This window comes from Paramisgurnus dabryanus, chromosome 13 (assembly GCF_030506205.2).
Source record: "Paramisgurnus dabryanus chromosome 13, PD_genome_1.1, whole genome shotgun sequence".
NCBI classification, from domain to species: domain Eukaryota; kingdom Metazoa; phylum Chordata; class Actinopteri; order Cypriniformes; family Cobitidae; genus Paramisgurnus; species Paramisgurnus dabryanus.
In genome coordinates, this window is record NC_133349.1 from 2,845,674 (window position 1) to 2,872,636 (window position 26,963).

A 26,963-nucleotide genomic window follows, 5' to 3' on the forward strand; every position below is an offset into this window, starting at 1 on the left:
TCCCTTTAGACCTAACACTTGGTTAAAAATAACCCAGCATTTTTAGATGGCATAATAATTAAAGGTAAATATGTAAAACGTTGGAGCCAATAGAAAGCAAAACAGCTTTTGTTATTATAACCTGCCAGCGTGAAATATTCTGTCACAGCCAAATATAACCGGATTAATCAGTTTGGTTAATAAATCAGTCCAGCTCTACTAGTTATGACTCAACTAGGTGCTATTTGTTGACATGAGTCATTTTTGTGTGTGTAAAATATATTGTGACTGATGTTACACGGCTTTCGTGTCATTAAAACTCGTAAACATGACATTACATGGTGTAAATGATGTACACTGTACAATTCAGCCACAGTGTTTATTTATGTTTTTTCATGAAGCAAGTGCACAACAGTTCATTCTGGCCAGCGGTGGCATGTAGCAATATGTACACATCGGTTTTTTTCTCCATTTAACTTTTAATTCACAAGCGAGCCTCTTTTAGAGCGGCCGTCGTGACGTTTCAGTTTAAAAAATACATACGAACAAAAGAAGGGAAGGGATGGATTTCGATGGATGCAACTTCTCATCCTGTTACATGCACATAACTTCACTGACAAAAGGAGAAACAAAAAAAATAATAAATCCACTATACGCCGATGAAACGCAACTTTTTATATGCTGTATTTGTTCCACTTAAAAAGAAAGCATATTGATACATTAAGTTGGTAAAGACAACAACAATAACAACAACAACAACAACGATGACGACGACAATAATAAACAATAGTATTCCTTTTCTCCTAAGGTATTTCAAACATTCAGATAATTGGAAAATAAAGTCCCAATCTACTCTTTGTATAAAAAGAAGCTTTCAAGTCAATAAGGAACAAAGGAGAGAGTTTTCGTCACAGAAAGGTTTACGGGAAGTTGGAAGGAAGAGGGGCCAGATGTACGGCGCACTTGGTGAATGTGCTTTTAGCAGACGGGGAGAGGTAGAGAGGCACAGTAGGGCTGGGACCGGGGGTATAGTGTGTGGTGGTGTCGGCCGATACTTCCAGAGCCGTTTATGTGGCGTATCTCTTCGTCCACTGTTTGGCTATTCTGTCATGTTCCGTTCTGTTGGTCAAGTACTGTGTGGCGATGCTTCCGACCAGAGGATCAGCTGGAAAAACACAGATCAAACATGTCAGATAGCCAGTACAAAACCTAGTCAGTGAATAACTACCCTAATCTGTGGTGTCCGGCACAGTTCGTTCTACAGGCATAAATGACACCTGGAACTTTGTATGCACTTTGTGTTCCTGTAGAGCATTGCATTAGCAGCACAAAAGGTCATGGGTTCAATTCACAGGGAAAACACACACACACATACTGATCAAGTGTACACCTTGTTATGCACTTTGGATGAAAGCGTCTGCTAAATGCTAGGGTGGGTTTTTCTTCTGGCTCAGATTTATATTTGCCCTGCAAAACTTTTCACTGATCCCACCACCGATTTTATTATTTTTGACCCATCTAATATTAATAAATAAGGTTATGACACCAAACACTACCAGGGTACCCTTATATACATTTCAATTGTTAAATTCATTACGCCTTATTCATAGACGTCCAGACCATATGCTTTTTAAGGGAGGGGGGTTAAAAAGACCCCGTTTAAGAGTCGCAACCACAGGTATAAATGTTATATTATGTATATTATAGACCCTTTTACTGTTTGTACACAATGATGACGTGGCAGCGTATGTGCGCGCATTTAGGCAACGGAAGTATCGTAAGAATCAAAAGTGAAGCAACACAAACAGTAAGTTATTTTAAAAAAGTTGACTTTATGAACATTTTCAACACAGCTACCAGATCCGTGTACTATAGGGGAGTGGATAGAAGACGTTAGCAGATGGCCAAAAATAAAGTTGCCAGATACATATATACGTATATTAGTATATTATATTTGTGCAACCAAACGCAACAACCAGACAATTTGATGCTGGGAAACCGTTTTAATAAACTTTCTGAGTTGCTACCACATTAGAACCAATGGGGAATAACACCACTTCCGTTGCCCAAATGCGCGCGCAGGCTATTTGATCACGTGAGCTGTAAAAGGGTCTATATAGTGCAACAACATAATATTTTATGACCAAGTTTACATCTCCAGTTCGTATAGATCAGGGGTGCCCAAACTTTGTCCTACCAAGGGCAAAAAAAATCTAACCTTACTGAGGACCGTGGGCCGATTATATTAAAATGAAATTGTCCCGATTCTGCTAATTTATAATTTTCTAATATTTAAAAAATAAATAAGCAAACATTATTCTGTTTATGCATAACTAATGCAGTTTTATTTTCAAAGGTGAGGTCTTTTTTTAATGTTCTTATGTCTGTGTGCCACTGCCTTGACCTCTCCATTATTAGCCTATAGTACCAGAGTTAGTTGAGTTTCGTGATAATGTAAATTTGTCTATTCAAGCGCAAGAAAATGTAAATTTGTTTAGTGTGTGCGCACTGTCTGAACTATTTGTGTGTATTTGCAAACTGTCTGCCACCTTGAGATGCATCTTTCTTTTGTTTTGTGTCGTCTTGTTCTTAAATATTTAAATTGGTAAGGCCTAAAACACGTGCAAATTATAACTATTTGTGGTGGTATAGTATTGGCCCAATTGGGGAAGTGACAATTCTGTCAACTGTCCCGAGTATTAATCACTGCAAACAAAATGACTTTCTTACTTAGTAGTTTTGTCTTGTTTTTAGTAGAAATATCAAAAAATTCTTAAAATGTATTTTCTTGATGAGCAAAATGACCGTAGAAAATAAATCTAGTTTTAGACAAAACATTTCAAATTTAAGCAAATTTGTCTTGAATTTAGTGTTTAAGAAAAATTTCAAGATTTTTTTAATTAACCCATTGGCAGATTTTTTTTTTTGCATGTTTTATGCACAAAATCACTTAAATTGGATATTGGTCTAAAAACTAGACTTAAAATAACTAAAATCTTAAAATAAGAATTTTTAGAATTTTAAAAATACAAATATTTTTTTTCTTAAATAATTGTTTGCAGTGCACAACAAAAAATGACTTTCTTACTTAGTATGTTTGTCTTGTTTTCAGTAAAAATATCTACAAATTTTTAAATTAAGATGTATTTTCTTGATGAGCAAGAAAAATAAGTCTAGTTTTTAGACAAAAAAAATAATAAACTTTTAAGTAAATTAGTCCATTAAACAAGCAAAAAAAATCTGCCAATTGAATAAGAAAACTGTTCTTGAATTAATTGTTTATGAAAAAAGTAAACTTAATTTTTCTTTATGCTTGTTTTAAGCACTAATTTACTTTAAAGTCTATATTTTTTGTCTAAATTATTTTCCTACATCAATTTGCTCATCAAGAAAATAAATCTTAATTTAAGAATTTTTAGATATTTTTACTGAAAACTAGACAAAAATACTAAGTAGAAAAGTCATTTTTTTGCTGTGCACTTGCCATTGCACTGCAAAATATTATTTTCGAGAAAAAAACGTTCTTAGTATTTTTGTCTTGTTTTTGAGTAAAAATATCTAAAAATTCTTAATTAAGATGTATTTTCTTGATGACCAAAACGACCCAAGACAATAAGTCTAGTTTTTAGACCAAAAATATTAAATTTAAGTGATTTTGTGCATAAAACAAGCAAAAAATCTGCCAATGGGGGGTAAGCAAATTTCTTGAATTTTTCTTGAATTAAGTGTTTAAGAAAATTTTTCCAAATTTTGCTTCTCAAAGCATCCTAATTTAAGAATTTTTAGATATTTTTACTGAAAACAGGACAAAAATAAAGATTTTTTTTTTTCTTGAAAATCATTTTTTGCAGTGTGGGCACACTTATTGTTAAAGAGGCCCTTCCACATAAAACCGTTTTTACTTGTATTTTTTGATATGTGTTAGGTCCATATGTGTTTGTGTTGTGTCGTGAATGTGAAAATTAACTTCCACCTCCTCTGTCAGCTCTAGCCACTGAAAAGAAATAAGCGGAGAAATCAGGTCAGTTAGAAAAGCTTAGCAGTGTGACGTGGAACTGATCGAGGTCATTACTATTCATGAGCTCTTCAATTTGAGACCACGCCCACATATTACGTGTAGTTGAGTTAGTTTTCATAACAAGTTACAGCAAGGATGGCTAAACGCCAACCGTACCAAATTCGGGCAATTGTTTTTCGTCGAGACATCATTTCTATAAAACGAGGGAATCATAACAGTTGCTACATGTTTGGATGTTCAGAAGAACGCTGGATTTGAAGAGAGACTGTGATTAAAAAGCAATGCTCCTCTATCAATATTGGATCCGGACAGAATGGCGCAGCTTATGTGAGTAAAGTCTTATGTGTCACTGTGGCGGCTGGTGTTTTCTCTTCCGAGGGACGCGAATTCATGCTGCACACGCTTTGAAAGGGTTTACGATAAAAGACACGCGTGTTTGTGTGAGTAAAACTAAAACACTTTAGTACTATGTGTTATCAGTTGCGGCCAGGATTTCTCTTCAGAGGGACGCGATTCACGCGAATTCATGATGCACACGCATCGAATGTAATAAAAGTTTGTGCGTTCGTTACACGCGCGTCAAAGGGTTTATGTAAAAGACGCTTGTGTGTGTTTTTTTTGTGCGTGGGTTTACGATAAAAGACACGTGTGTGTGTTTGTGTGTGTGTTTTTGTGCGTGGGTTTACGATAAAAGACACGCGTGTGTGTGTGTGTCAAAAGGGTTTATGATCATGTGTGTAAGAAAGACACTCGCTGCGTCCCAAACCGCCTACTTCCATACTATATAGTAGGCAAAGAGTACGAGAAGTAGTGCTTTTTGCCTACTAAATAGTATGGAAGTATGCTGTTTGGGACGCAGCCACTGTGTCTTAAGACACTCACTTAACATTAAACTGACGATAAAAGACACGTGTGTGTGTGTGTCAAAAGGGTTTATGATTATGTGTGTAAGAAAGACACTGTGTCTTAAGACACTCACTTAACATTAAACTGATTACACATGAGATTAAATTGAAAGTTAGTTTGAACGAAAAACTGTTATCCAATCATAGCAGTGGGCGTTTACTTCCAAGTCGTCAATGCAGCCCGCCCATTAAAACGGATCATTTCTCTAACCAGCCTCAAAATCAGGGTACAAAATGGCCTATTACTTATTGCTTTTGATGTTTTTGGATGTAAAAACCATGCAAACGTCATGAGTAGACCTCAGACAACAGTATAAAACAATAAAAACGACAGAGGAAGGGCACCTTTAAGTCCTGCTAAATGCATAAATGTTAATGTGAACATATACATTTATGCATTTGGCAGACGCTTTTATCCAAAGCAACTTACTGTATAGTGCATTACAAGCATTTGTTTTTTATCAGTGCGTATGCCCTCGGTTTGAACCCTAGACTTCTGCGCTGCTAACGCAATGCTCTACCACTGAGCTACAGGAGCACGTTTTACGTTATACATATAGTATATACATACTATAGTATATACATACTATACTATATACAAAACAACACGTTTGGGATTTCCTCATATAAAGTAGTTCTCAGTACAGAAGACTTTATGCACAACTGCTTTAAAAGAAATGTATCCATAAAACAAAACCATGCATATGGCTTTGGAACAGATAGTGATGATTATTATTTTTAGGTGAACACTAGAGATAATCAATCCATAATCAATGAGATCTTACCTGGGTTACAGTCTGTAAGTAGAGAGCAGATAGACAGCAGGACCTTTGAGATGGTGAGCGCTGGACTCCAGTTGTCCTTCAGGATGTCCAGACAGATCACTCCCTGACTGTTAATGTTACAGTGATAGATCCTCGTTCGAAACGTAACCTAGAAAATGAAAAACAATGTCACTGGAACCCTTATGCTGCGTTCAAACCAGCCGTGATAGAGGCGTCAAGCGCGAGTGATTTCAATGTTAAAGCAACACCAAAGAGTTTTGGCTCTTTGCTCCCCCTACAGGTTAGAAGCGTAATTGTCCATTACCCACTGTCATAAATACTGAGGCATAGCTGGCTCTGATTGGATTGTAGGTCTGCCGTAAAGCAAGTTTTTGTAGTATTCACTCGGACTACAGGACCACTACCCGACGTTTGGAAACTTCTTTAGTGCGGTTTTGGCCGATAGAGGGCTGCAAAGCGAATGTGAAAGTGCCGTTCACCCTGTTTAGAGTGGATGAATGACTGAAACTGTTTTGAAAGCGTTATTTTAAGGTTAAAAAAACTCTTTGGTGTTGCTTTAAGTCAATGTGAAGATGCGTTGACACGCTTCTGGAGGTCTCACGGCGCGAATGAGCCGTTTAGTGCGGTGCGGTAGACGCGATTCCGCCTCATTCGAATTGAGCATTGTCGCGGCAAATGCACGAGTTGAAAAAATTGAACTTTTGCGGAAAAATACGGAAAAATATCAGGAGCTTGCTCTAGTAGTGACGTGATTACAGGAAGTGAGCGGAGTCGCAGAAGCCCCTCCCATGACTCGAATTTACGCATGAATGTCTCGATGACTAGAATTTCACGCGCAAATTAAACAAGTAAACTCAAAGTTGAAAAATGTTGCATTTACTTCACACATGCGCAGCCATGTTCCCTGTTGTCATGGGAATGTTAGGAAGTGATGTAATTACGCGACGTGACCATCAATAAAAAGCTGAAAACAGTTTTTGCAAGTTCCCTGCAATTTCATTGCATAAAATTGCATAAATATCCCGCATATTCCATCTCATTTTTTAAGAAAATATGGATTTTTGCCCGCAACAAAAAAACTCTGGACTGATTTATGCTTATAAAGCTGCACCATAAAAATTCACAGGTATTTCATTATACTTGGCATGTTAAAGTCTGTATTGCATTGGTGTACACAAGTTTGCTTCCTCTACAGACTAATTAAGTGAAATTACAGCCCCATTCAAAATAATGTTGTGGATTTGTTTAATAGTTTGCATAATTTATTTGGTGATCTGGTACACAGTTCAAATAAACAACATTATATTCAGGAACAATTTCTTCATAGTTTTCAATACCTTTACCTAATATTTGAAGCTCTGAATAAACTACAGTAAGAAGACATCATGGATACGTTTTGTGTATGGGAGACATCTGTGAGAGTTCTGGCCTTCAGGGGGAACCTTTAATGGACCTTGACATTCCCTGCCTGAGATGTATGACAGTTTAATTGTTAGCAGAATGACTTCTTCTATCCGCTTTACCTACAAACCCACATGAGCTGAAAGAATAAAAGCGTCTACCAACGTGGCCTGTCTGAAAATGAACATCTTATTTTACATGGGGGCGAAAGGCAAAGATAAAAGGGTCGGCTCTGGACAATGATATAGACACATGGGGCCTGGGGCGAGAGAGAGAGAGAGACTGCAGAGGAAAACTGTCCCTTTAGGCACAGACATCAAGAGGCTTTATGAACAATCTATCTGAAATCCAACACTGTGAATTTAACAAAACATAACATCAGCTGAACACCAAAAACATGCAATCTTTCATTTTCAAAAAACCCCAGACATCAGCGCTCTCAAGCTGGTGCTCAGTCAGGTTTAAACTTCTTTAAGTACAGATAGACTGATGTTTTAAGTTGCACCAATGCATTAAATTAAGTAGTGGTAACAGATCACCTTAAGTGACCCGTGCTGGCAAAATGAGTCGGAATGAGCACCGTCTATTTGGTCGAAATGGAGGTTTTTAAAAATAAGTACATTAAGCCCTTGTCTAGTGATCCCAAGTGTACCGTCCTAAATGCTTAATCTAATACAAAGATGCGTGCATCCACATGTGCTTTTAAAACATGCAGGAATTAGAAAACGGAGTGCAGGACTTGCTTGATGTTAAAAGCGAGATAAAGTTCGGGACCTGATTTATGTTAAGAGTTTTTAAGAGCGATGAGACATGAAAACGATCTTCCTCACGCTTACTGACAGATCCAAAGCATGGAGAGATGCATGAGCGCGCGACCCTGATATATACGCAGAATTACAGTTTTAAAAATATCTGTTTTGAGTAGAATTCACGCAGATATAATCTGTTATGTCTTAGGTGAATGTTTGGTTAACTGAGACTATTTCCAGTGCACTTATGTATTGCTGTTCTTATGTTGCCATAATTGCTTCTATTGTCTACCTCACTTGTAAGTCGCTTTGGACAAAAGCGTCTGCTAAATGACTAAATGTAAATGTAAATGTAAATGTAACTGTTGGGGAAAAATATCTGATGTGTAATATTATATTAGATCTTTGCATCTTAAAGCTGTCTGTCTCAATGTCAATCGAACAATAAAAGATAAAAAAAATGAATATATATTTTCCTATAGATATTGTTTTTGACTGTGTGTGTGCTAAAGCTATTAGTTTTACCTGTGATTTTAAGGTATGGATGCTGTGATTTTGTTTTGAAAATTTTGACCCTTCAAAAATCTAGATTTTTTTCTCTAAACTGACTTTGCTGACTATCAAATTCAAACAGGTGTCATCTCGGTCATTTTTGTCAGATTCCAACAAATCATACATCATGTTGAGTTTTTTTTTTAATAGAGAATGACAAAATATAAATAATAACTATTTTTTGAAAATTTGCTCATTCCGACTCATTTTGCGAGCACGGGTCACGTATGATTTTTTGAAATGTATGGATGGAAATAAAGTATTATTCAGTTTTTTTAGCATTAATAAATTGGCCTCAAGTAAATACTAAACAAATATTTTTCTGTAAATCTTTCTTAAGAACTCAAAATGTTTTTTAATGGAATCAATTTAGTATTTAAGTAGATTAATGTTTTACTGGATGTTTAGCAAACCTAAAGTTAGGGCTGTGCAGTTAATCGTTTTCAATTTTAATTTTTGCACATTTTGATCTCTCTCACATCTATCCAAAGTAGTATTTTTTTTATGTATTCTGTATTCTAAGTTGTATGTGTTTCAAGCGAGCTGAGGCAAACTATCCCTCGTATTTAAAAAATAATCAGCTGCATCGTGGTGCCCCTCTCTCTTTGTCTCACACATCTGTCCGAAGTCAGATCACTAGGTACCAATCCTGTTATATCCTAAGTAATAGCAACAATCATGTCAACAGCAGTGAAAAATTCGATCTTTAAGATTAAAAAGTGTAAGCAGGTCTCATATATGACACAAAAGCTCAAATGTCTTCTCTTACCTTGGGAGGTTTAAACGGGTAGTCAGGTGTAAACGCTATGTCAAGGAAAAAGACCCCTCCTTCATACACAGAGCCCGGCGGTCCTAAAATAGTTGACCTCCATTCATAGATGTTGTCTCCTTTGGGACCGGCGCTGTTGTTGAAACAAAAAGAAAAGACATTTGAGAAGTGGAGCAAGGTCGGAACGGCCATTTCAGGAAGATGAATAATCATTAATTCATGAGTGAGACACACTTGTGTCATTGAGTATCTAACAGACTAAACCAACAGGATTTTATAATTATATTATTATATTATTGATGTCTAATGGTGTGCGGATGCAACACTGACACCACAGTAAGCTAACAGCAAACCCCTAAATTAAATCAGACGAGTGACGACGTGAACACAATCATTTATAAAAGCAATTCATCTCTTATGTATTTAACATAACCAACATTATCCTGTAAAAAACTGAACTACACCACTACACTGACGTCAGCCCATCACATAGCCATTCACAAATATCATTTACATACAGATGTACAACAGCTAAATATCATTTTTAGTCAAGTCACATTTATTTATATAGCGATGTTAAACAATGTTTTGTTGCTATAAAGCAGCATTACAAAGAATAGGGAAATTATTAAATGTAGGATATAGCATATATAATAGAATATATGTGACCCTGGACTTCTAAATCAATATATATATATATATTTTTTTATGAGATTTGCAGTCCGAAACCTGAAAAAAATAAGCTTTTCATTGATGTTTTGTTTGTTAGGATAGGACAATGTTTGACCGAGATACAACTATTTAAAAATCAGGAATCTGAGGATGCAAAAAATGTAAATACTGAGACATGAAACATGATCTTTACTTAATATCCTAATGATTTTTGCATGTAAAAAAACAAAATTGCACATTTTGACCCATACATTGCATTGTTGGCTATTGCTATATACTCATGCTACTTATGACTGGTTTTCTGGTCCAGGGTCACAAAAATTATTATTGCAAATTTTATTGTCTTCACAAGATTATAATCTAATAAAATGGTATTTACGTTTTTATTAACTATGAAACATGTAGTAAATTAATAAACAGGTGTTATATTAAACTACACATGCTTTTCCATCTAACATGGTAATTGGGCCTTAAAAGAAGATAGAGGGTAAAAAGTTTGACATTACATAAGAAATTTAAATAATATGAACAGCGGTGTAAAATAGAGAAATTAAAGCAACATCATTAAGTGAATTGGAGTATTTAATATTTAAATAAGAAATGCATTTCTCCATGTACTCCTTCCTACATTTAAAAACTGCCATGCTTTTGTTGTTCTTTGCTTTTCTGTGTTTCCAATTCATGTAAAGCTGCTAAATAAAGCGTAAAATAACAATGAATTGAATTTATTAACAGAATTAACGAAACATTAAACTAAGCTAACGTCAGCAGATCCTAGTAAGCAAGCCAACAGTGTGACAGTGGCAAGGAACCAAACCAGTTTAATTTCTAAAAGGTCAGAGTCATTTTAAGCCTTGACTAGAGGAATAAAGCAAATGTGAGACTCATAGACAACAGGTGTAGAGGTCAGAGATTAAGGTTTCACAATCATGTAGATCAGATATGATTCATTCATAATTCACAGCTCAGGCACATTCAGGTCAGATTCATTCGAAAACAATCCTTTAAACTTTATCAAGACATGCGACTGTGATGTGATGAAGTCTATCAGATCTAAGTGGCGCTTTATGAGATAAATGTCAATCGCTCATGTCTTTATTTCTCAGGCTGACTCCAACATTAATGCATGAAATAATTCACACTTTAGTCTCAAATCTGCTGAAATTATCCTGGCGGGTGAGCTAATGAAAGCACAGCTGTAGACTTCAGAGAATCATATTTACATGTATGCATTTAGCAGACGCTTTTATTTAAAAAATCTTATGTTATCTCTGCCTGGGGATCGAACCCACAACCTTTTGCGTTCCTATACAAATAGAGCTACAGGAACTATCTTTGAGCTTTAGTCGTGTTTCTGCAACCACATCTGTCTGATTCTTTCATGATAAACTAGATGAATGAACAAGTCAAGCTTGTATCAGCTGAATCTGTGCAAAACATGTCTGTCTCATGATAAACAGGGTGGTGTGTTAAAAAAAAAATCAGTGTCAACCCCAATGGTTAATTGTTTAATAAATTGTGCCGATTAATTGCCTGTTTATTGCTTTGACATTGAATTCTCATACATTTTTTTGTTTATGAAATTATTTTCACAGATTGTTGTGATTATTTAAATCATATCTTTTGCAAAGTTTATCCGGCAGTAAAAATGTATATACACTACACATTTTTAAAAGTAATCTGATACTGTCTTGTTTATACAGGCGATGCAGCTCCCCCTTGTGTTTTTTAGAGAGAAGTGCAATCATCGCGGTGATCTGAAATCCTCATGATGCAATGAGACGAATATTTAATCATTGTGACAGCCCTATATCAAAGTCAAATAGGGAAAGAACAACATACGGGTTAAGTTCAGATCACTACCCGCATGTAGATCACTTGTGCCCCAATAAAGGGAGTAGAAACTTCAGATAAAAAATGCAGTGAAACTCGTTTAACTGTAGATAATTCTGGAAGCGAGATTTGCATCTACCATAACATGTGAGGCAGGAAATGATATTAAAAAAGCGTTCTGGAAGTCATCGAATGCAAATCTGGATTTTATTAGAATATAACACACAAATTTAAACCGTCTTGGGGCATCGGAGTCTGCATTCATGTTGGCTTTGTGTGGTAAACTGTACGGTTTACAAAAATTATGTTCGATCACAGGAACTGAATGAAGCAGCTGGAAACAAAGTTTTTTTGGCAAAGCAACAGAAATAATCCTGTAATTATATTATGAAAAATAATCTGCGAAGAAACATCTGGAGTGTGTTAGTTGAACGGTGTCGTTTGACAGGCGTGCGGTTCTGCGACGCTCGCTGGGCTTTTATTGGCTGAAAGTGTTGGATGCCGTTACGGCTGTAAATCTAGGTGACTGATCTTTCATTACATATCTACAGAAAGCAGCCCTGGGCATTGCTGTGGGGTTCTGGGAGGTTTTTAACATCGTGCCATTTGGTTGATAGGGTGTTCTGGATGGTTACATTCTGGTCTATGTCAAATGAGACCACCCGCAAGTCTATGCAAATTTCTGGTCTTTAGATGCATCTGTTGAGAGACCAAACCACATCTATTTTTTAGATGTTTATCATCTGGTGAGTGAATGCTAAGTGTAACTGCTGAGAATACCTCCCCAGTATGACATACGATCTGAGGTATCATTCACATTTGAAGCGCAAACAGTGAAAGTGTGGGAAGTTTTAAAAATCTGCCAATGGAAAAGATTTCTTGAAATAAGTTTACTTTTTCATAAACACTTAATTCAAGAAATTTTTGAAATTTGCTTGTTTTAAGCACAAATTCGCTTAAATTTAAGTTTTTTTGTATAAAAAAATAACTTGAATTATTTTCTTTGGTCACTTTGCTCATCAAGAAAACACATTTTAATTTAAGATGTTTTAGATATTTTTACTGAAGACAAGACAAAAATACTAAATAAGAAAGTAATTTTTTGCAGTGAAAAAAAAGAATATAACGCAAAACTGCAATGGAAACAGTTTGTTGGAAGACAAGACAAAAGCAAGTTTTTGACTTCACACTGCAAAAAATTACTTTCTTACTTAGTATTTTGTCTTGTTTTCAGTAACAATATCTAAAAATTCTTAACTCAAGAAGTATTTTCTTGATTAGCAAAATGACCTAAGAAAATAAGTGTAGTTTTTAGACCAAAAATATCAAATTTAAGTGAATTTGTGCTTAAAACAAGCAAAAAATCTGCCAATGGGGTAAGCAAATTTTTTCTTGAATTTTTCTTGAATTTAGTGTTTAAGAAAAATTTACAAGATTTTTTTGCTTACCCTAATTGGCATATTTTTTGCTTGTTTTATGCAAAAAATCATTTAAATTTGATATTTTTGGTCTAAATCTAGACTGGGTCGTATTGCTCATCAAGAAAAAGCTATTTAAAAGCATCAAGAAAAATCTTAATTTAGGAATGTTTAGATATTTTTACTGAAAACAAGACAAAAATACTAAGAAACTTTTTTCTTGAAAATAATTTTTTTGCAGTTTACTGCAACTTGCAATTAACTTAGTATTTTTTGTCTTGTTTTCAGTAAAAATATCTAATAATTCTTAAATTAAGATGTTTTTTCTTGAAAAGCAAAATTACCCAGGAAAATAAGTCACGTTTGTAGACAAAAAATATAAACTAAGTAAGAAAGTGATTTTTTTGCAGTGCATGCGGTGTCAAGAGAACTGAAGCACTTCACTGCAAAAAATGATTTTCAAGAAAAATGTTTTTATTATTTTGTCTTGTTTTCAGTAAAAATTGGCAGATTTTTTGCTTGTTTTCTGCACAAAATCACTTTAATTTAATATTTTTGGTCTAAAACTAGACTTATTTATTGGGTGGTTTCGCTCATCAATAAAAGCATCTTATTTTAAGAATTTTAAGACATTTTTTTCTTGAAAATCATTTTTTGCAGTGTTGACATCAAAATACACACAAAAAATTACTTTTAGTATTTTTGTCTTGTTTTCATTAAAAAAAATCTAAAGTATCTTAAAATTAAGTTGTATTTTTGTCTTGTTTTAAGTACAAAAAAAAAATATTAAATTCTTAAAAATTTTTTGAAGAGCAAATTTAACTATAAAGAAAATAATTACATTTTTAGATAAAAAAACAAAAAAAGTGAATTTGTGTTTAAAACAAGCAAAAAAAAAAAAAAAAAATCTGCCAATGGGGTTAAAAAAAATCTTAAAATAAGTTTACCTTTTTTCTAAAACACTCATTAACATCTTAAACCTAAAAGAAATAAATGTACTAACTTTTTTTTATACTTTATAGCTTTTGACAAAGGCATTTTCTTCTCACATAGATTCACATATCAGAATAAAAAAACAATATAACACAAAGAATAATAACACAAATAACAATAACAACCTACGATAGCACATGCTGGCAACCGGAAACGATCAACCTAGTTTTGTTGACTTTTTGAAAATAACGCTAAAGTTTTGCGCAAATCTTTAATGGAAACGCAAAACCAAATTACCACTATAATACCAATACCACTATATTAGTGACTATATTAGGGGCGGTTCACATTTAGCATCTAACCAACCGTTGGTTCTTGTCACATGACCTGCAGTGCGCTTGCAGCATTCTGAAAAGTTGAAATGTTTTTAACTCGATGTGGTGCGGACGCACCTGGAAAAAACGAGCACCTCGCGTTGCGTCACTTCCGTTATGAGTGTGCAAACCATGCGCCTACATTTAAAATAACGAACTTGGGTGCGCAAAAGATGCGATAAGTGAACCGCCCCTTAGTGGACTAAAATAGGGAACAGTGAGTAAAAGTAAAGGGGGTTATTTCAGACACAGCACTGAAGTCATTTTCCTTATGTGGGTTGAAGTTGAACAAAGTTGAACTCACATTTCCAGCAAAATCATAGCTGACAGCTCAAATAATAAATAATCATTATAATCGTATTGTTGCATATTTGAGGTCAGGTTTTCAGCACAGATTTTTTATGTACTTGCTTGCTATCCGATCCTTGTTTATTTTTAGCCCCGAAACAGTAACAGTGTAGGCTTGATTTAAAAAACAACACTTATCTCCAGTTACTAATCTTATCTAAATTACACACATGGCTGTGTATTTAAACTTGAGGTTTATGGTTAGATGTGGTATTTACAGCTCTAGGAAGAATAAGAAGGTGGGGCGTTTCCTGTAAAACTCATTGTAAATGCACACTTGTTGTCAAAGTGAAGACACTTAACAGACCCATGTGTGATGGCAGACGAGAGGTGCCAGTGTGAAAAACCGCTGTGTGGATCCAATTGGCAAACACTTCTGTGTAAACCCTATGCCAAAAGTTTAAAGTACATGCCAGCACCGGTGGTTGCCTGGCAACAACCCCCCCACCACCACAGGTTCATGGGTGAACGAACACGCAGTTTAAACCCTCAACCGAAGTTAACCAACCTTGTTAGTGAGATTCATTTACTTCTAAAAGGAAAACGAAAAAACTCAATATTACAAACAATATTAAAAACAATGCATTTATTTTAATAACTAACAAGGTAGGTTGGTTAACTTGCTACAACACCTGTTGATTTACATGTGCTATATAAATAAACTAAACTACTACTCAGAAAGAGACGACTTTAAATATTTACAAAATCCACAAACGCTTTTAGGTTAAAATCTCTCATTGAGAAAGAAATGACACGAGACTGAAGAGCTGAAGTCTCCCAGTGGCTTTGCAGTTAAATTCAATCAAACCATGAAATGTTATAAAAGCAAAACAACACAGAGTTATTTAAAGATTCAATGCGTAATCTCCTTATTTCCACAGAATGACCAGAGGTTTAACATGCAGCTGTGTGCAAACAGAGTTCATGGCAAAAATTTAGCGTTGGTCTGGCTGGTAAGTGTCAATCACATCCACTGACCTGATTCTCTCTCACTCTGGCACCGGGCAATCGAGCCAATCTTACTGTCAAGCCCAACTTAAATTATATCCCCGTTTCCACCCAAACTCTCTCAAAATCACGGCCGATGAACAAGTGAACTTCCATCACCGAATCTGTAAGAGATAACGTTACCGTGCCAACCACATCCACTGATTCTCCCGAGACTTCACATCACCAAATGCTGCTCTATTCCCAAACAAACGCACATTTATTACATAGAGAATAGGAATGTTTATATTGACCAGTTAACCGAAGGTTAGAATTTATAACGATTAATATTAAAAATATTTGATAACACATGTTGGTGCATGCCAACACGTGCCTACAGTCATTTCGCCACTTATCTTTAATTTGTGAATTACCTGTAAATGACATTAATTATTGATGCCCTGACGGTCTGGTAAAGTAATCATTTGAATTAGAACTCATTTATACTGAATATGTGTCCTTGATTGGGTATGGTTTGAATGCAGCACAGTGACGCGGTCCGTCTCAGTCTCATGGGCATCCGGACAGACCTTTTGCACAAAAAGAAAACGCAATACTTTTTGAAATGTGTCCTGCTTTAGAAATGACCACTGTGGTAGATGAAAAAGACCTGTTTGGATATTCATCCTCTGGACTGATCGCGTGCTCTTTGATAATGTAATGTTGCGTGATTTTATTATGTATGAATCCTGGTTCTGTTGTTGATCGGTTGCTGCTGTTTGCACGTTTAAATTAAATAAAATGCTTGCGCTGTTTGGAATTCGCCCTCAGTCTGTGTGCATGCGCGCATTTAAGTGCACTCAAAAGTGCACACACGGAGAAACACGTTTCAAAAAGCTAGCGTACATAAAATCTTTCTGTTCTTGACAGGGCAAACAAAATGATCTCCACAGTATTCATTTTCTAATAAAAGCATTTCTTTATGTCTTAAGTGTATGTATAGATTAGAGTGAGAAACCAGTCTGGGCTTATTTGTTCTTAAAGAGACAGTAACCTCAATTAACCTACTTAAGTCTGTGTCATTAATGTTTATCAAAAAAAACCAAAACAAAGAGAAAATCACCTCTTAAGCTCTAAAAAAAAAAAAATTATTATATTTTTAATTTATACAATAAAAAAAGTGTTATTATTCATTTGATTCGATTTCTGTACCTAATGATAATTTTAGACCTTACATAATGTGCAACTTTGTTTTTTATACATAATTTATTTATTTGTTATTATATTTTTCCCACCTCATGCCTAAAAAAACCCGAAATTTGATCCGAACTGTGAGTTTTGTGATCAGTCACACCCCTTACTAAAGACACAACCTTATTCCTCAACCTACATAAAAGGTACAGTAGGGACTACAGTACACTGGTTCAAATTCCAAAAAATTTACTATATTGTAATACGTTATATAAAATTACACATATAGTGGTATATTTTCCTCATGTGTCCACCTCCAAAACACTCCAAGATGCTGAACGTTTCACAAGTGACAATACAAGCCTTTCAAAATCCTCTTCAAAGTCATGGGAATTGAGAACATGGAGATGGATTTAGTGTTACTCATACAAATCAGAGCCATGTAGACGTCTGTGGTCTCTTAAAACAAACTCAAATACAAAACTGCACTGTCTGGCCATGTGCGTGCAGAAACAAATCAACATGAATTCCTGAAACAACAGAAAAACAAACCACAGGAAAATCACAAATCTCTCATTTTTGCCAAGACAGCCATTGTGCTTTTTGGAAAAGGAGATAATCTGCTCGACATGACTGTAAAAGTGATTTAATGATGTCTGAAGGGAAATCAGTCTGAACTTTTTCCAGGTGGATCTTAAGAGCTTTAAAGGACCTTAAGTATGTTTGAATGTTGAAGCAATGCTTATTATATTTGCTGAAACACACTGGGCACTTGATCTAACGTCAAACATAAGCACCACTACATCTCTAAACTCTGATGTACTTACACAAATGTGTAGACCTGCATATTAAACTGGTATAAGACTATTAAACATTGAAAAAGACATCAATAAAGCGAAGCTCATGTGAGAGCGACAAAATAAAAAATAATAATCACCTGATAGTTTTTGCAAATAAACACCTTGTAACTCAAAATTAATCGTTTGCTACAACAAACAACATCGTCCTCGGTTTGGATTTGTACTTCTGTTTTCCAGACGCATCCAATTACATTCAGAAGAAAATGCAACGCAACATTGTGTGATTATTAATGTGTGGGCTGTAGGCAAGGTTGTGCAATCTGTCAATGTGCAAAACTAATTAGTTAGCATGCATTTAGCCAGCAGGTCAAAGCTGAACAGAAGCTGCAGGCAGAGTCACAATAAACTATAACAAAGTCAAGATTTTCTGACAAATTCAATCAATGAGTGAGTTGACATGTAAAATAAGCAGATATCTATTAGAACGCCAGTGTACGCAGTCAAACGCACATCCTCACAAAGCATACATCATTTTACTTGAACGCGTACATAGTCATTGGACGCATGCAATACCTCTCCTGGCCTACAGGGGTCCGTAAGGAGCAGTTAAGTAGGTCTTAAGGCATGCCCGAGGGTCTTTTAGTCTAGTATGTCTCCTGACGAAAAAAAATCACTGCACACGCACAGCCGTTTTTTTTTAAACCACAGGGACTTTGTACGTGTAGGTAGCCCATGGCATAAAGGAATATATATATTTTTAGGCAACAAGATTGTTGTATTGAACGTCAGCACACGTGTATGAGTATTTATGCTTTGCAAGGTACGCTCGCATATGCATAAAAAAGTTTAAACTCATGTAAACATTTTTTGTATTCTTTCATGGTACGGTTGTATATATGAGAATATACTTCTTGACCTCTTCGCACAATCTCTCATATATTACCTCTATTTTTGGTGTAGCTTGCACGCGTTTTTCATTGACTACCTTGTGAATCGACGCCCCCAGGTCATGGTTGCCACCTTGTGGATAAACGACTTACTACAAGAAAACGAAATGCACATAAAAAATGTGTACTATTCTGATGATGAAATTTACGTCACACGCGCTGTACGTCGACCCTTGCGTGCACATAAAAACTGCACTATACTTAGGCTATTACTCGCAGACAGTGACGTCATCCCCTATATTCTGCGTATTTATTCAAAAAGCCAAAAGCTGTACTGTTGCATAGAGCAGACTTTTATGCGTTACTTTACACTTACTTCTGTTTGTGACACTTATCTTTTACACATGGTGACATGTGCACGTAAACAAAACTGGGAGAAAGACGCTTAAGGTGTTTACATCTTGATATCCGTATAATGTGAAGAAATGTAACTGTGCCAATTAGATTTTGCGTTTCCGTTGGAGTTTTCCCTGATAAAAGAAAATCGTTTTACGCATTTACATACATGTTAACAGCTTTGCTCTTTCCCCATTGACGAATTAACTCTTCAATTAAGAGAAAACGCTTCCCTGCCAATGACGAGTATTTCCGGCTTTCCGCAATACCACTATTATCCACCAGGTGGCGGTCTTCCACAACTTATAAAACCCGAAAGTATCCCCCTAGGGAAAACAGCTGTATGTCCGTGTAAGTTTTGAGGATCGCTCTGCGTCTGATCTCTATCAAAAGTCCTTCACAAAAATGGAATTATCTCAGCTTTCTGCTTAAAATGTAGTGTTTTTGAAGAAACCTACCCATAACTGAAAGATGATAAAAAGAAAAATTAAAGTAGTATTAAGTTTTTTTTTAAAGCAGAGGGTCTGTTCTTTCTTTTGATATATTGTACACTCACCTAAAGGATTATTAGGAACACCTGTTCAATTTCTCATGAATGCAATTATTTAATCAACCAATCACATGGCAGTTGCTTCAATGCATTTAGGGGTGTTGTCCTGGTCACGACAATCTCCTGAACTCCAAACTGAATGTCAGAATGGAAAAGAAATGTGATTAAGCAATTTTGAGCGTGGCACGGTTGTTGGTGCCAGACGGGCCGGTCTAAGTATTTCACAATCTGCTCAGTTACTGGGACTTTCACGCACAACCATTTCTAGGGTTCACAAAGAATTATGTGAAAAGGAAAAAACATCCAGTATGCGGCAGTTTTGTGGGCGAAAATGCCTTGTTGATGCAAGAGGTCAGAGGACAATGGGCTGACTGATTCAAGATGATAGAAGAGCAACTTTGACTGAAGTAACCACTTGTTACAACCGAGGTATGCAGCAAAGCATTTGTGAAGCCACAACACACACAACATTAAGGCGGATGGGCTACAACAGCAGAATATCCCACTGGTACCACTCATCTCTACTACAAATAGGAAAAAGAGGCTACAATTTGCACGAGCTCACCAAAATTGGACAGTTGGAGACTGGAAAAATGGTGCCTGGTCGGCTGAGTCTCGATTTCTGTTGAGACATTCAGATGGTAGATTCAGAATTTGCCGTAAACAGAATGAGAACATGGATCCATCATGCCTTGTTACCACTGTGCAGGCTGCTGGTGGTGGTGTAATGGTGTGGGGGATGTTTTCTTGGCACACTTTAGACCTTTTAGTGCCAATTGGGCATCGTTTAAATGCCACGGCCTACCTGAGCATTGTTTCTGACCATGTCCATCCCTTTATGACCACCATGTACCCATCCTCTGACTTTCAGCAGGATAATGCACCATATCACAAAGCTCGAATCATTTCAAATTGGTTACTTGAACATGACAATGAGTTCACTGTACTAAAATGGCCCCCACAGTCACCAGATCTTAACCCAATAGAGCATCTTTTGGATGTGGTGGAACGGGAGCTTTGTGCCCTGGATGTGCATCCCACAAATCTCCATCAACTGCAAAATGCTATCCTATCAATATGGGCCAACATTTCTAAAGAATGCTTTCAGCACCTTGTTAAATCAATGCCAAGTAGAATTAAGGCAGTTCTGAAGGGAAACACAGTATTAGTATGGTGTTCCTAATAATCCTTTAGGTGAGTGTATGTTTATATATTTTAAGAAGAACATTTTCTGGAAGGCATTTAACTTGGGTGAAAATCATGAAAAATGCTGACGCTGTCAACATTTTTAAAAAACACTGGTGGGGAAAGAGTTCATTATTTTAACAGATGTTATTAAATACATGAATCGCTTACTTGTAAGATAGCAGTCAAAAAATGGAGTACACACCTTATTTACTCTCATATTTTTGTAAGTCAACTTTTGTCTCTGCAAATTTCTTAAGAATTATCTCGTCCTTTTTTTATATAATAAAAGTGAACTTGGTAACAGTCAAAATTCATTACTTAAAAATATATCTTTTATATTCCACAGAAGAAACAAAATCCAACAGGTTTGGGCCCATAAATGGCAATTTTCATATCTGGGTGAACTATGCCTCAAAATTGCTTTTTCGCATATAATCCAAAGATCTACATCCGAGACGACATCATCTCTCTATATTTCAGCATTCAAGTTCAGCGCTCTTGTAATTGTGTATTCATTCAGTTAATATCCGCTATTATGCAGCGTAGCCGAACAGGAACTTAATGAAGCAATATTCCCTTCCTCTGACCGTGAAATACCCCGATACCAATTACATCTGCAGTGCAGTCTTTAATGATAGTGTCCAATAGCTCATCTCTTGTACAAATGCCACCATTATACGCCAACAATTAGCGCTGAAACAAGCACTTATGAGGAAATATTTGCTTGGGACCCAAGTGATTATCTTCTTAAAGGGATATTTTGCATTTTCTGTATCAGTTCCAGCTGTTTATTCTGCCTGGCTGTGGAATTTTGTTTTGTTATCGTATTCGATTGTTCGTGTAATCGCATTTTCGTGCCAATCCATAAGATATGCCAGGGGGTCACTATTAAACTTTAAGTATTAGAGAATTTAAAAGTCATGCTACATTTTGAAATCAAATGTGCCTGAAGGGAAAAGATCAGCTGAACTGAAGTGTAGCCTCCGGCATGGATGAATAATACATGACAGATCATTATAGTAATAATAAACAGGCTTTGCACAGCACACACGAGTGATAAAACACACAACCATAAAGATTCACAAAAAGCAAAATTGCCTTTAATTCTATCAACAGCCCCCTTTAAACTTAAACTCACTTCAACATCTGTTCGGCTTATAGATACACAAATTACAAACAGCCGTTTAGGATTTATATTAAATCCGTGAGCTCTAATAGAGAACCGATGCCCAAAGCCAATCTCGCTTCCGTCATGAAAACCTTTACAAAGCTTGGACGCTTTCATTTATGGAGCAACCGTAGATGGGTTTAGATAAACCTTACACACAGTTTTAAATAAACATCTCTCTACAACAGCACACAACACAAGTTTGGCCCACAGCCTTTAAATAAACAGGTAGCTAACCGGATATTTTAAGTGTCATGCACTGAATACTGTATCACAGAGCCAAATCCTGCTTTCCTGTTTGTTTGCATATTTTTACATGATCTGAAGAGTGGCAAAAAAATTTTGGCCTTGAAGACAAAGTTTGGAAAAATATCCATATCGAACGGCATACGGCAATCTTGTCCACCGTCAGCGCTGGGTGTAAAATCAGACCCTGCACTGCAAAAAAATATTTTCAAGATTTTTTTTGGTATTTTTGTCTTGTTTTCGGTAAAAATATTTAAAAAATCTTAAATTAAGATGCTTTTTCTTGATGAGCAAAACAACCCAAGAAAATAAGTCTAGTTTTTAGACCAAAAATATCAGTGATATTTCAAGTGATTTTGTGCATAAAACAAGCACACAAAAAATTTGCCAATGGGGTAAGCAAATTTATCTTGAATTTTTCTTGAATTTAGTGTTTAAGAAAAATGTTCAAGATTTTTTTCCTTACCCCATTGGCAGATTTTTTTGCACAAAATCACTAAAATTTGATATTTTTGGTCTTAAAACTAGACATATTTTCTTGGGTTGTTTTGCTCATCAAGAAAAAGCATCTTAATTTAGGATTTTTTTTATATTATTACTGAAAAAAAAGACAAAAATAATAAAATTTTTCTTGAAAATCATTTTTCTGCAGTGTGCAAGCATAAGGGTGTATTCATACCAGGAAAGTCCGCTAGTTCACTTGCTTTGGTCCGGACCAAATGTTTTTTATTTTTTTATTTTTTGGTGCGGTTCGCATTCACACTGCCCTTTTTGCAAGTGAACCAAAATTTGTAAACAGAACCACATGTGTATTAAGGTCATTCATTCATTGGACAGAAATTATCAGGTGGGGGACAGCAGGAAGAGCAAAATAATGGAGATAATTAATAATGCAATATTTGTTCTGTTACTGATTTGGTATTATCAGCAGGTAAAACAATGCCGATACTATATTGAGAAGCACACAATTTAATGTCATCTAAACGATATTATATTATTATATATTAGGCCTATATATATTTTGCAAAGACATCATAGACAGCATGTTCTGACAGTTGCGCTGTGCAGAAGATGTATCAGGTAAAAAGTTATCAGGCTTTTGCGCCGCACAGATAGAGAGATGCGCTGTATACACGGCTTTCATTATTCATACAAATATATCTATTCAGATTATTCAAACAGTCCCTCCAGGATTTCACGATTTATTTTTGTGATTTTTGCGATCAAAATGAAGGTAATTTTGTAGCAGTAATTTCCAGAAATTTGCGCAAAAATATATATATATTTTCTCTCTAATTATGATACCAATGCTTGTATAATATTAAATTAGAAGTTCTCAAGTAATTCAATAATTAAGTAAACAGTCAGTGATATAATAAGAACAGAGAAACAAAATGAAAATATGAAAAATAAATACAACCTCAAGATACAGACACTGCTTGTTTTTTGATTAACCTAGACAGCTGTTTTACAGTGGTTTGCCAAGATGATTTAAGGAAAATGATATTAAAATAATTAACCACTTCAGCCGCATAAATATTTGATAAATGTTTGATATTAATGAGAACATAGGACTCAATCCTTATCGCCAACACTGAGAGAGGTGCGTTGCGTAATCTTGGTTTTTTTACGGTTGCTTTTTAAAAAGTTGTGACCGGACCGTTCAAGTTCAAAGCCTAAAAGGAAAAAGATCGGTCCTCACGCGCTGACAGCATGCACAAGTTTGCTAACGCTGAGATGAGATGGTAGTGGACAGATGCCTTTCTTTTGTGTCCTAAGTTTCCAACAACTTAATATAAGGACTAAAAAACAGTAAATTGAAATGCATCATTGCTTCACCCAGTTATTGTCATTAGACAGCAGGTGCGACACACAGTTCACACAGACCTTTCACGTATGTATGAAAATAATTAATTATACCAGATAACAATTAAAAACTTTAAAATAAAATAAAAATGTAGTAATATGTGCACAGGAGATTTTGATTGACTGTTGTTTGTGGGGCGCGGTGTTGCTGGTAATAGGGTGCATGGTGCTGGAGAAAGATTGAAGTAAAATAAAGCCAGAAATGTTTACCAAGTTGTCTAACTCTGTATCAAAGAATATTAGATAATTTTATAAAAAATATAATAAGACATTTTAAATTACTGCTATTATTTTGCCATGAAATAAATAAAGCAGGTTGGCAAGACATTTCTTTTGATTTTGCGTTTTGTTCCGCAACCGCGGAAAAGTTAAATTACGCGGATTTAGATGCGCTGTTTGTATGCATAATATTCTGCTATACAACAAAGGTATTTAAAATCATTGCCGTACAGTAGGCTATATGCACGACATAAACTGCTTGATAGCGCGTCTCATAATTTTCCATTACTATGAATGCTTTATATGTGTTTATTCGTATTTTTATTAAAACAGAACAACAATTAATTATTAAAATTACTCGCTTATTTAACGAAACGAATAGACAGAAAACATTTTACCCGCCTTATAACATAAAAAAAATCTTAAGATCCTTATATTTTTTGAAAAAAATTATTGGCTTGCATTTCTTAATGAATATAAAACTACAACAATATAAACATGGACAAACTCACCTAAGTTAAGCAAATAAATAAAAAGTTTATTATTACAATAAAGGTATTCAAAATCATTGCTGTACAGCATGCACTACATAAACTGCTTGATAGCGCTTCTCACACTAGCAGAATAACAATAATATAATATTTGGTGCGAATCGAGGTCGGTACATGTTCACACCTTAAACGAATCGTACTAGAGTTCGTTTGGAACCGGACCGAGACCACCTCTTCAGCTGGGTCTCGGTGCGGTTGTTTGGTCCGCACCAGAGTTCGATTGCTGTATTCACACCTGCCCAAAAGGTCCGCACCAAGAGGGGAAACGAACTTGAGTTCGATTCAATCGAACCAAACAAGGCAGGTGTGAATACACCCTAAATGTCAAGTGTGCAGAGTAGAGGACTTCTCGGGTACCCGACCTGAAATGACCTGAACCCGACGTGCATAAATAAAAAAAAAAATTAAGACCTGACCCGAGAAAATTAAACCCAAGTCAGACCCGAACATAAACGACATCCCCGCATGCACCAGTCAGACAAAAAGAAACCCGGTTGGCCTCGCATCCAATTTGGCCCGCTGTGCCCTTTATTTTCATTTGTCATCTGACGACGACACCAAGGTAATCGCTAAAATGTGGATTCAAAATTGATTGACAGGTCTGTCTCAATGAAAATTAACCTACCGCCAGCCACATGATGTTGCAAGCACTCTTGGCAAATAGGGGGATTGGAAAAGCCCTTGATGTACACAGGATAGTTCGGGTCGTATCGGGTTCATTTTAAATGACCCAAGGTGCTAATATAATACCCGACCTGTTACCGAGTCACACGTGAAACTTTTACAGTGTTTCCTCTAGGATTTTTTTCAGCTGTGGCGGCAGGGGGCGCCCATGAGGATTATAAATGTAAAAAAAAAAATTAATGTAGAATATAGGCTACAGTAAACTAACATGTATTTTTTATAATTTTCACGCTGTCATTTACTTTTCCTTATATTTATAGCATATTGCTTTTCTATGTTTGATCTAAACTTTATTTTCTTAAAAAAACGTTACACAGCTACGTACGTAGTTCGGATATTTCATTGTAGTTTTAATGTAGTGTGCATTGCAAGTTCGTCCTCGTGTTTAGCGTACAGAGCTGTTACAAAGTCATGCAGTCCTGTTTGATAATCCGCACCGCTGTGATTGACAGAACAACCGACCAGTTATCCGACATCAGCAGCAATTTTATTTCACACCCGTACCATTGACATAAAGACTGTGACCCCGAGCCGGTCACACCGCAAATCGCGCAGTTAAATATAAACCTTTACCGGTCTTCAGACAGATCTTAAACACAAATAAGCACGGGACATTTAAAAACGAGTCGAATTTTGGTCTTGGATGTTAGACCCGCATTTTACTCTTGTCTATTGAGTCCCGACCTGCATCTACAACACAAATGACACGCAAATAGCCTATTACACCCGTTAGATCAAATATTATGCGGTTCACCCGCGGGTACCCCGACCCTGCTGTTTCGTCTGAAAACAGATAAAACAGTCTCACCGTCTAACTCAAGTTTCTATTACCAACGTTCTTCTCTTCCACGGGAATAATGTAAGTTTCCTTACAAACAGATTCGACTATTAATGTCTTGCAGTCGCATATAAGTAGTATTCAGTATTTAGCCTTTTGTTTTTGGACAAATATCTTATCATTTAATGTGAAACTTTGTGAGTGTCGATCTAAAGCACAGACGATTGACTGACAGCTGAGCGCTCAGCAGTGCGCTGCGCTTATAGCCTATACTGAATAACTAATGGCCAGATAAGTTGATAATATGAGTACAGTGATTCCAAATGAATGTCCAAAAAACTCGTAATATGTTAAATCAAAAGTTTAATTATGTCTTTTCTCGCAGCCCTGCGCTGTGTTGGTGTAGATATGCGCCGGTGAACATCATATGCGTGATGACCTTGCAGCTTAAATCACCCTAAATTTATAGTCATAAAGATAAAAGTAAAACAACATTCGAAACTTCAAATGATGTATTTTTATTTTTGTAAACTCACAATAAGGAGAAAACCTTGTGCTTATTTATAATCATTAAAACCATGACGTGCTTTCTGCTGGTTTGGTTTTAGAGCGCGTCACAAAAAAAGAACAGAAACTCAAATACTTTTTTATTCGTTTTGTCAATTTAATAATTATTTAAGTGCAACATATTTCGTATAGGCTTATTTATTTTATTATTATTTCTCAAAACAGAAACGTAGCTTAATAATCCTCTGTTGATTTAAATCTATTTGTGT

General features: G+C 35.7%; 1 protein-coding gene across 1 annotated transcript in view; it reads right to left on the reverse strand.

The window, feature by feature from the left end:
- Window positions 1-327: 327 nt before the first annotated feature.
- Window positions 328-26,963, reverse strand: part of ube2e2 (ubiquitin-conjugating enzyme E2E 2) — a 39,092-nt gene continuing 12,456 nt past the window's right edge. The window contains exons 4-6 of the mRNA XM_065298933.2: window positions 9,159-9,291; window positions 5,688-5,835; window positions 328-1,144 (exon numbers count right to left, since the gene is read on the reverse strand). Coding sequence (XP_065155005.1) covers window positions 1,047-1,144; window positions 5,688-5,835; window positions 9,159-9,291 — 379 coding nt within the window. The 3' untranslated portion in view covers window positions 328-1,046. The remainder of the gene's footprint in view (window positions 1,145-5,687; window positions 5,836-9,158; window positions 9,292-26,963) is intronic.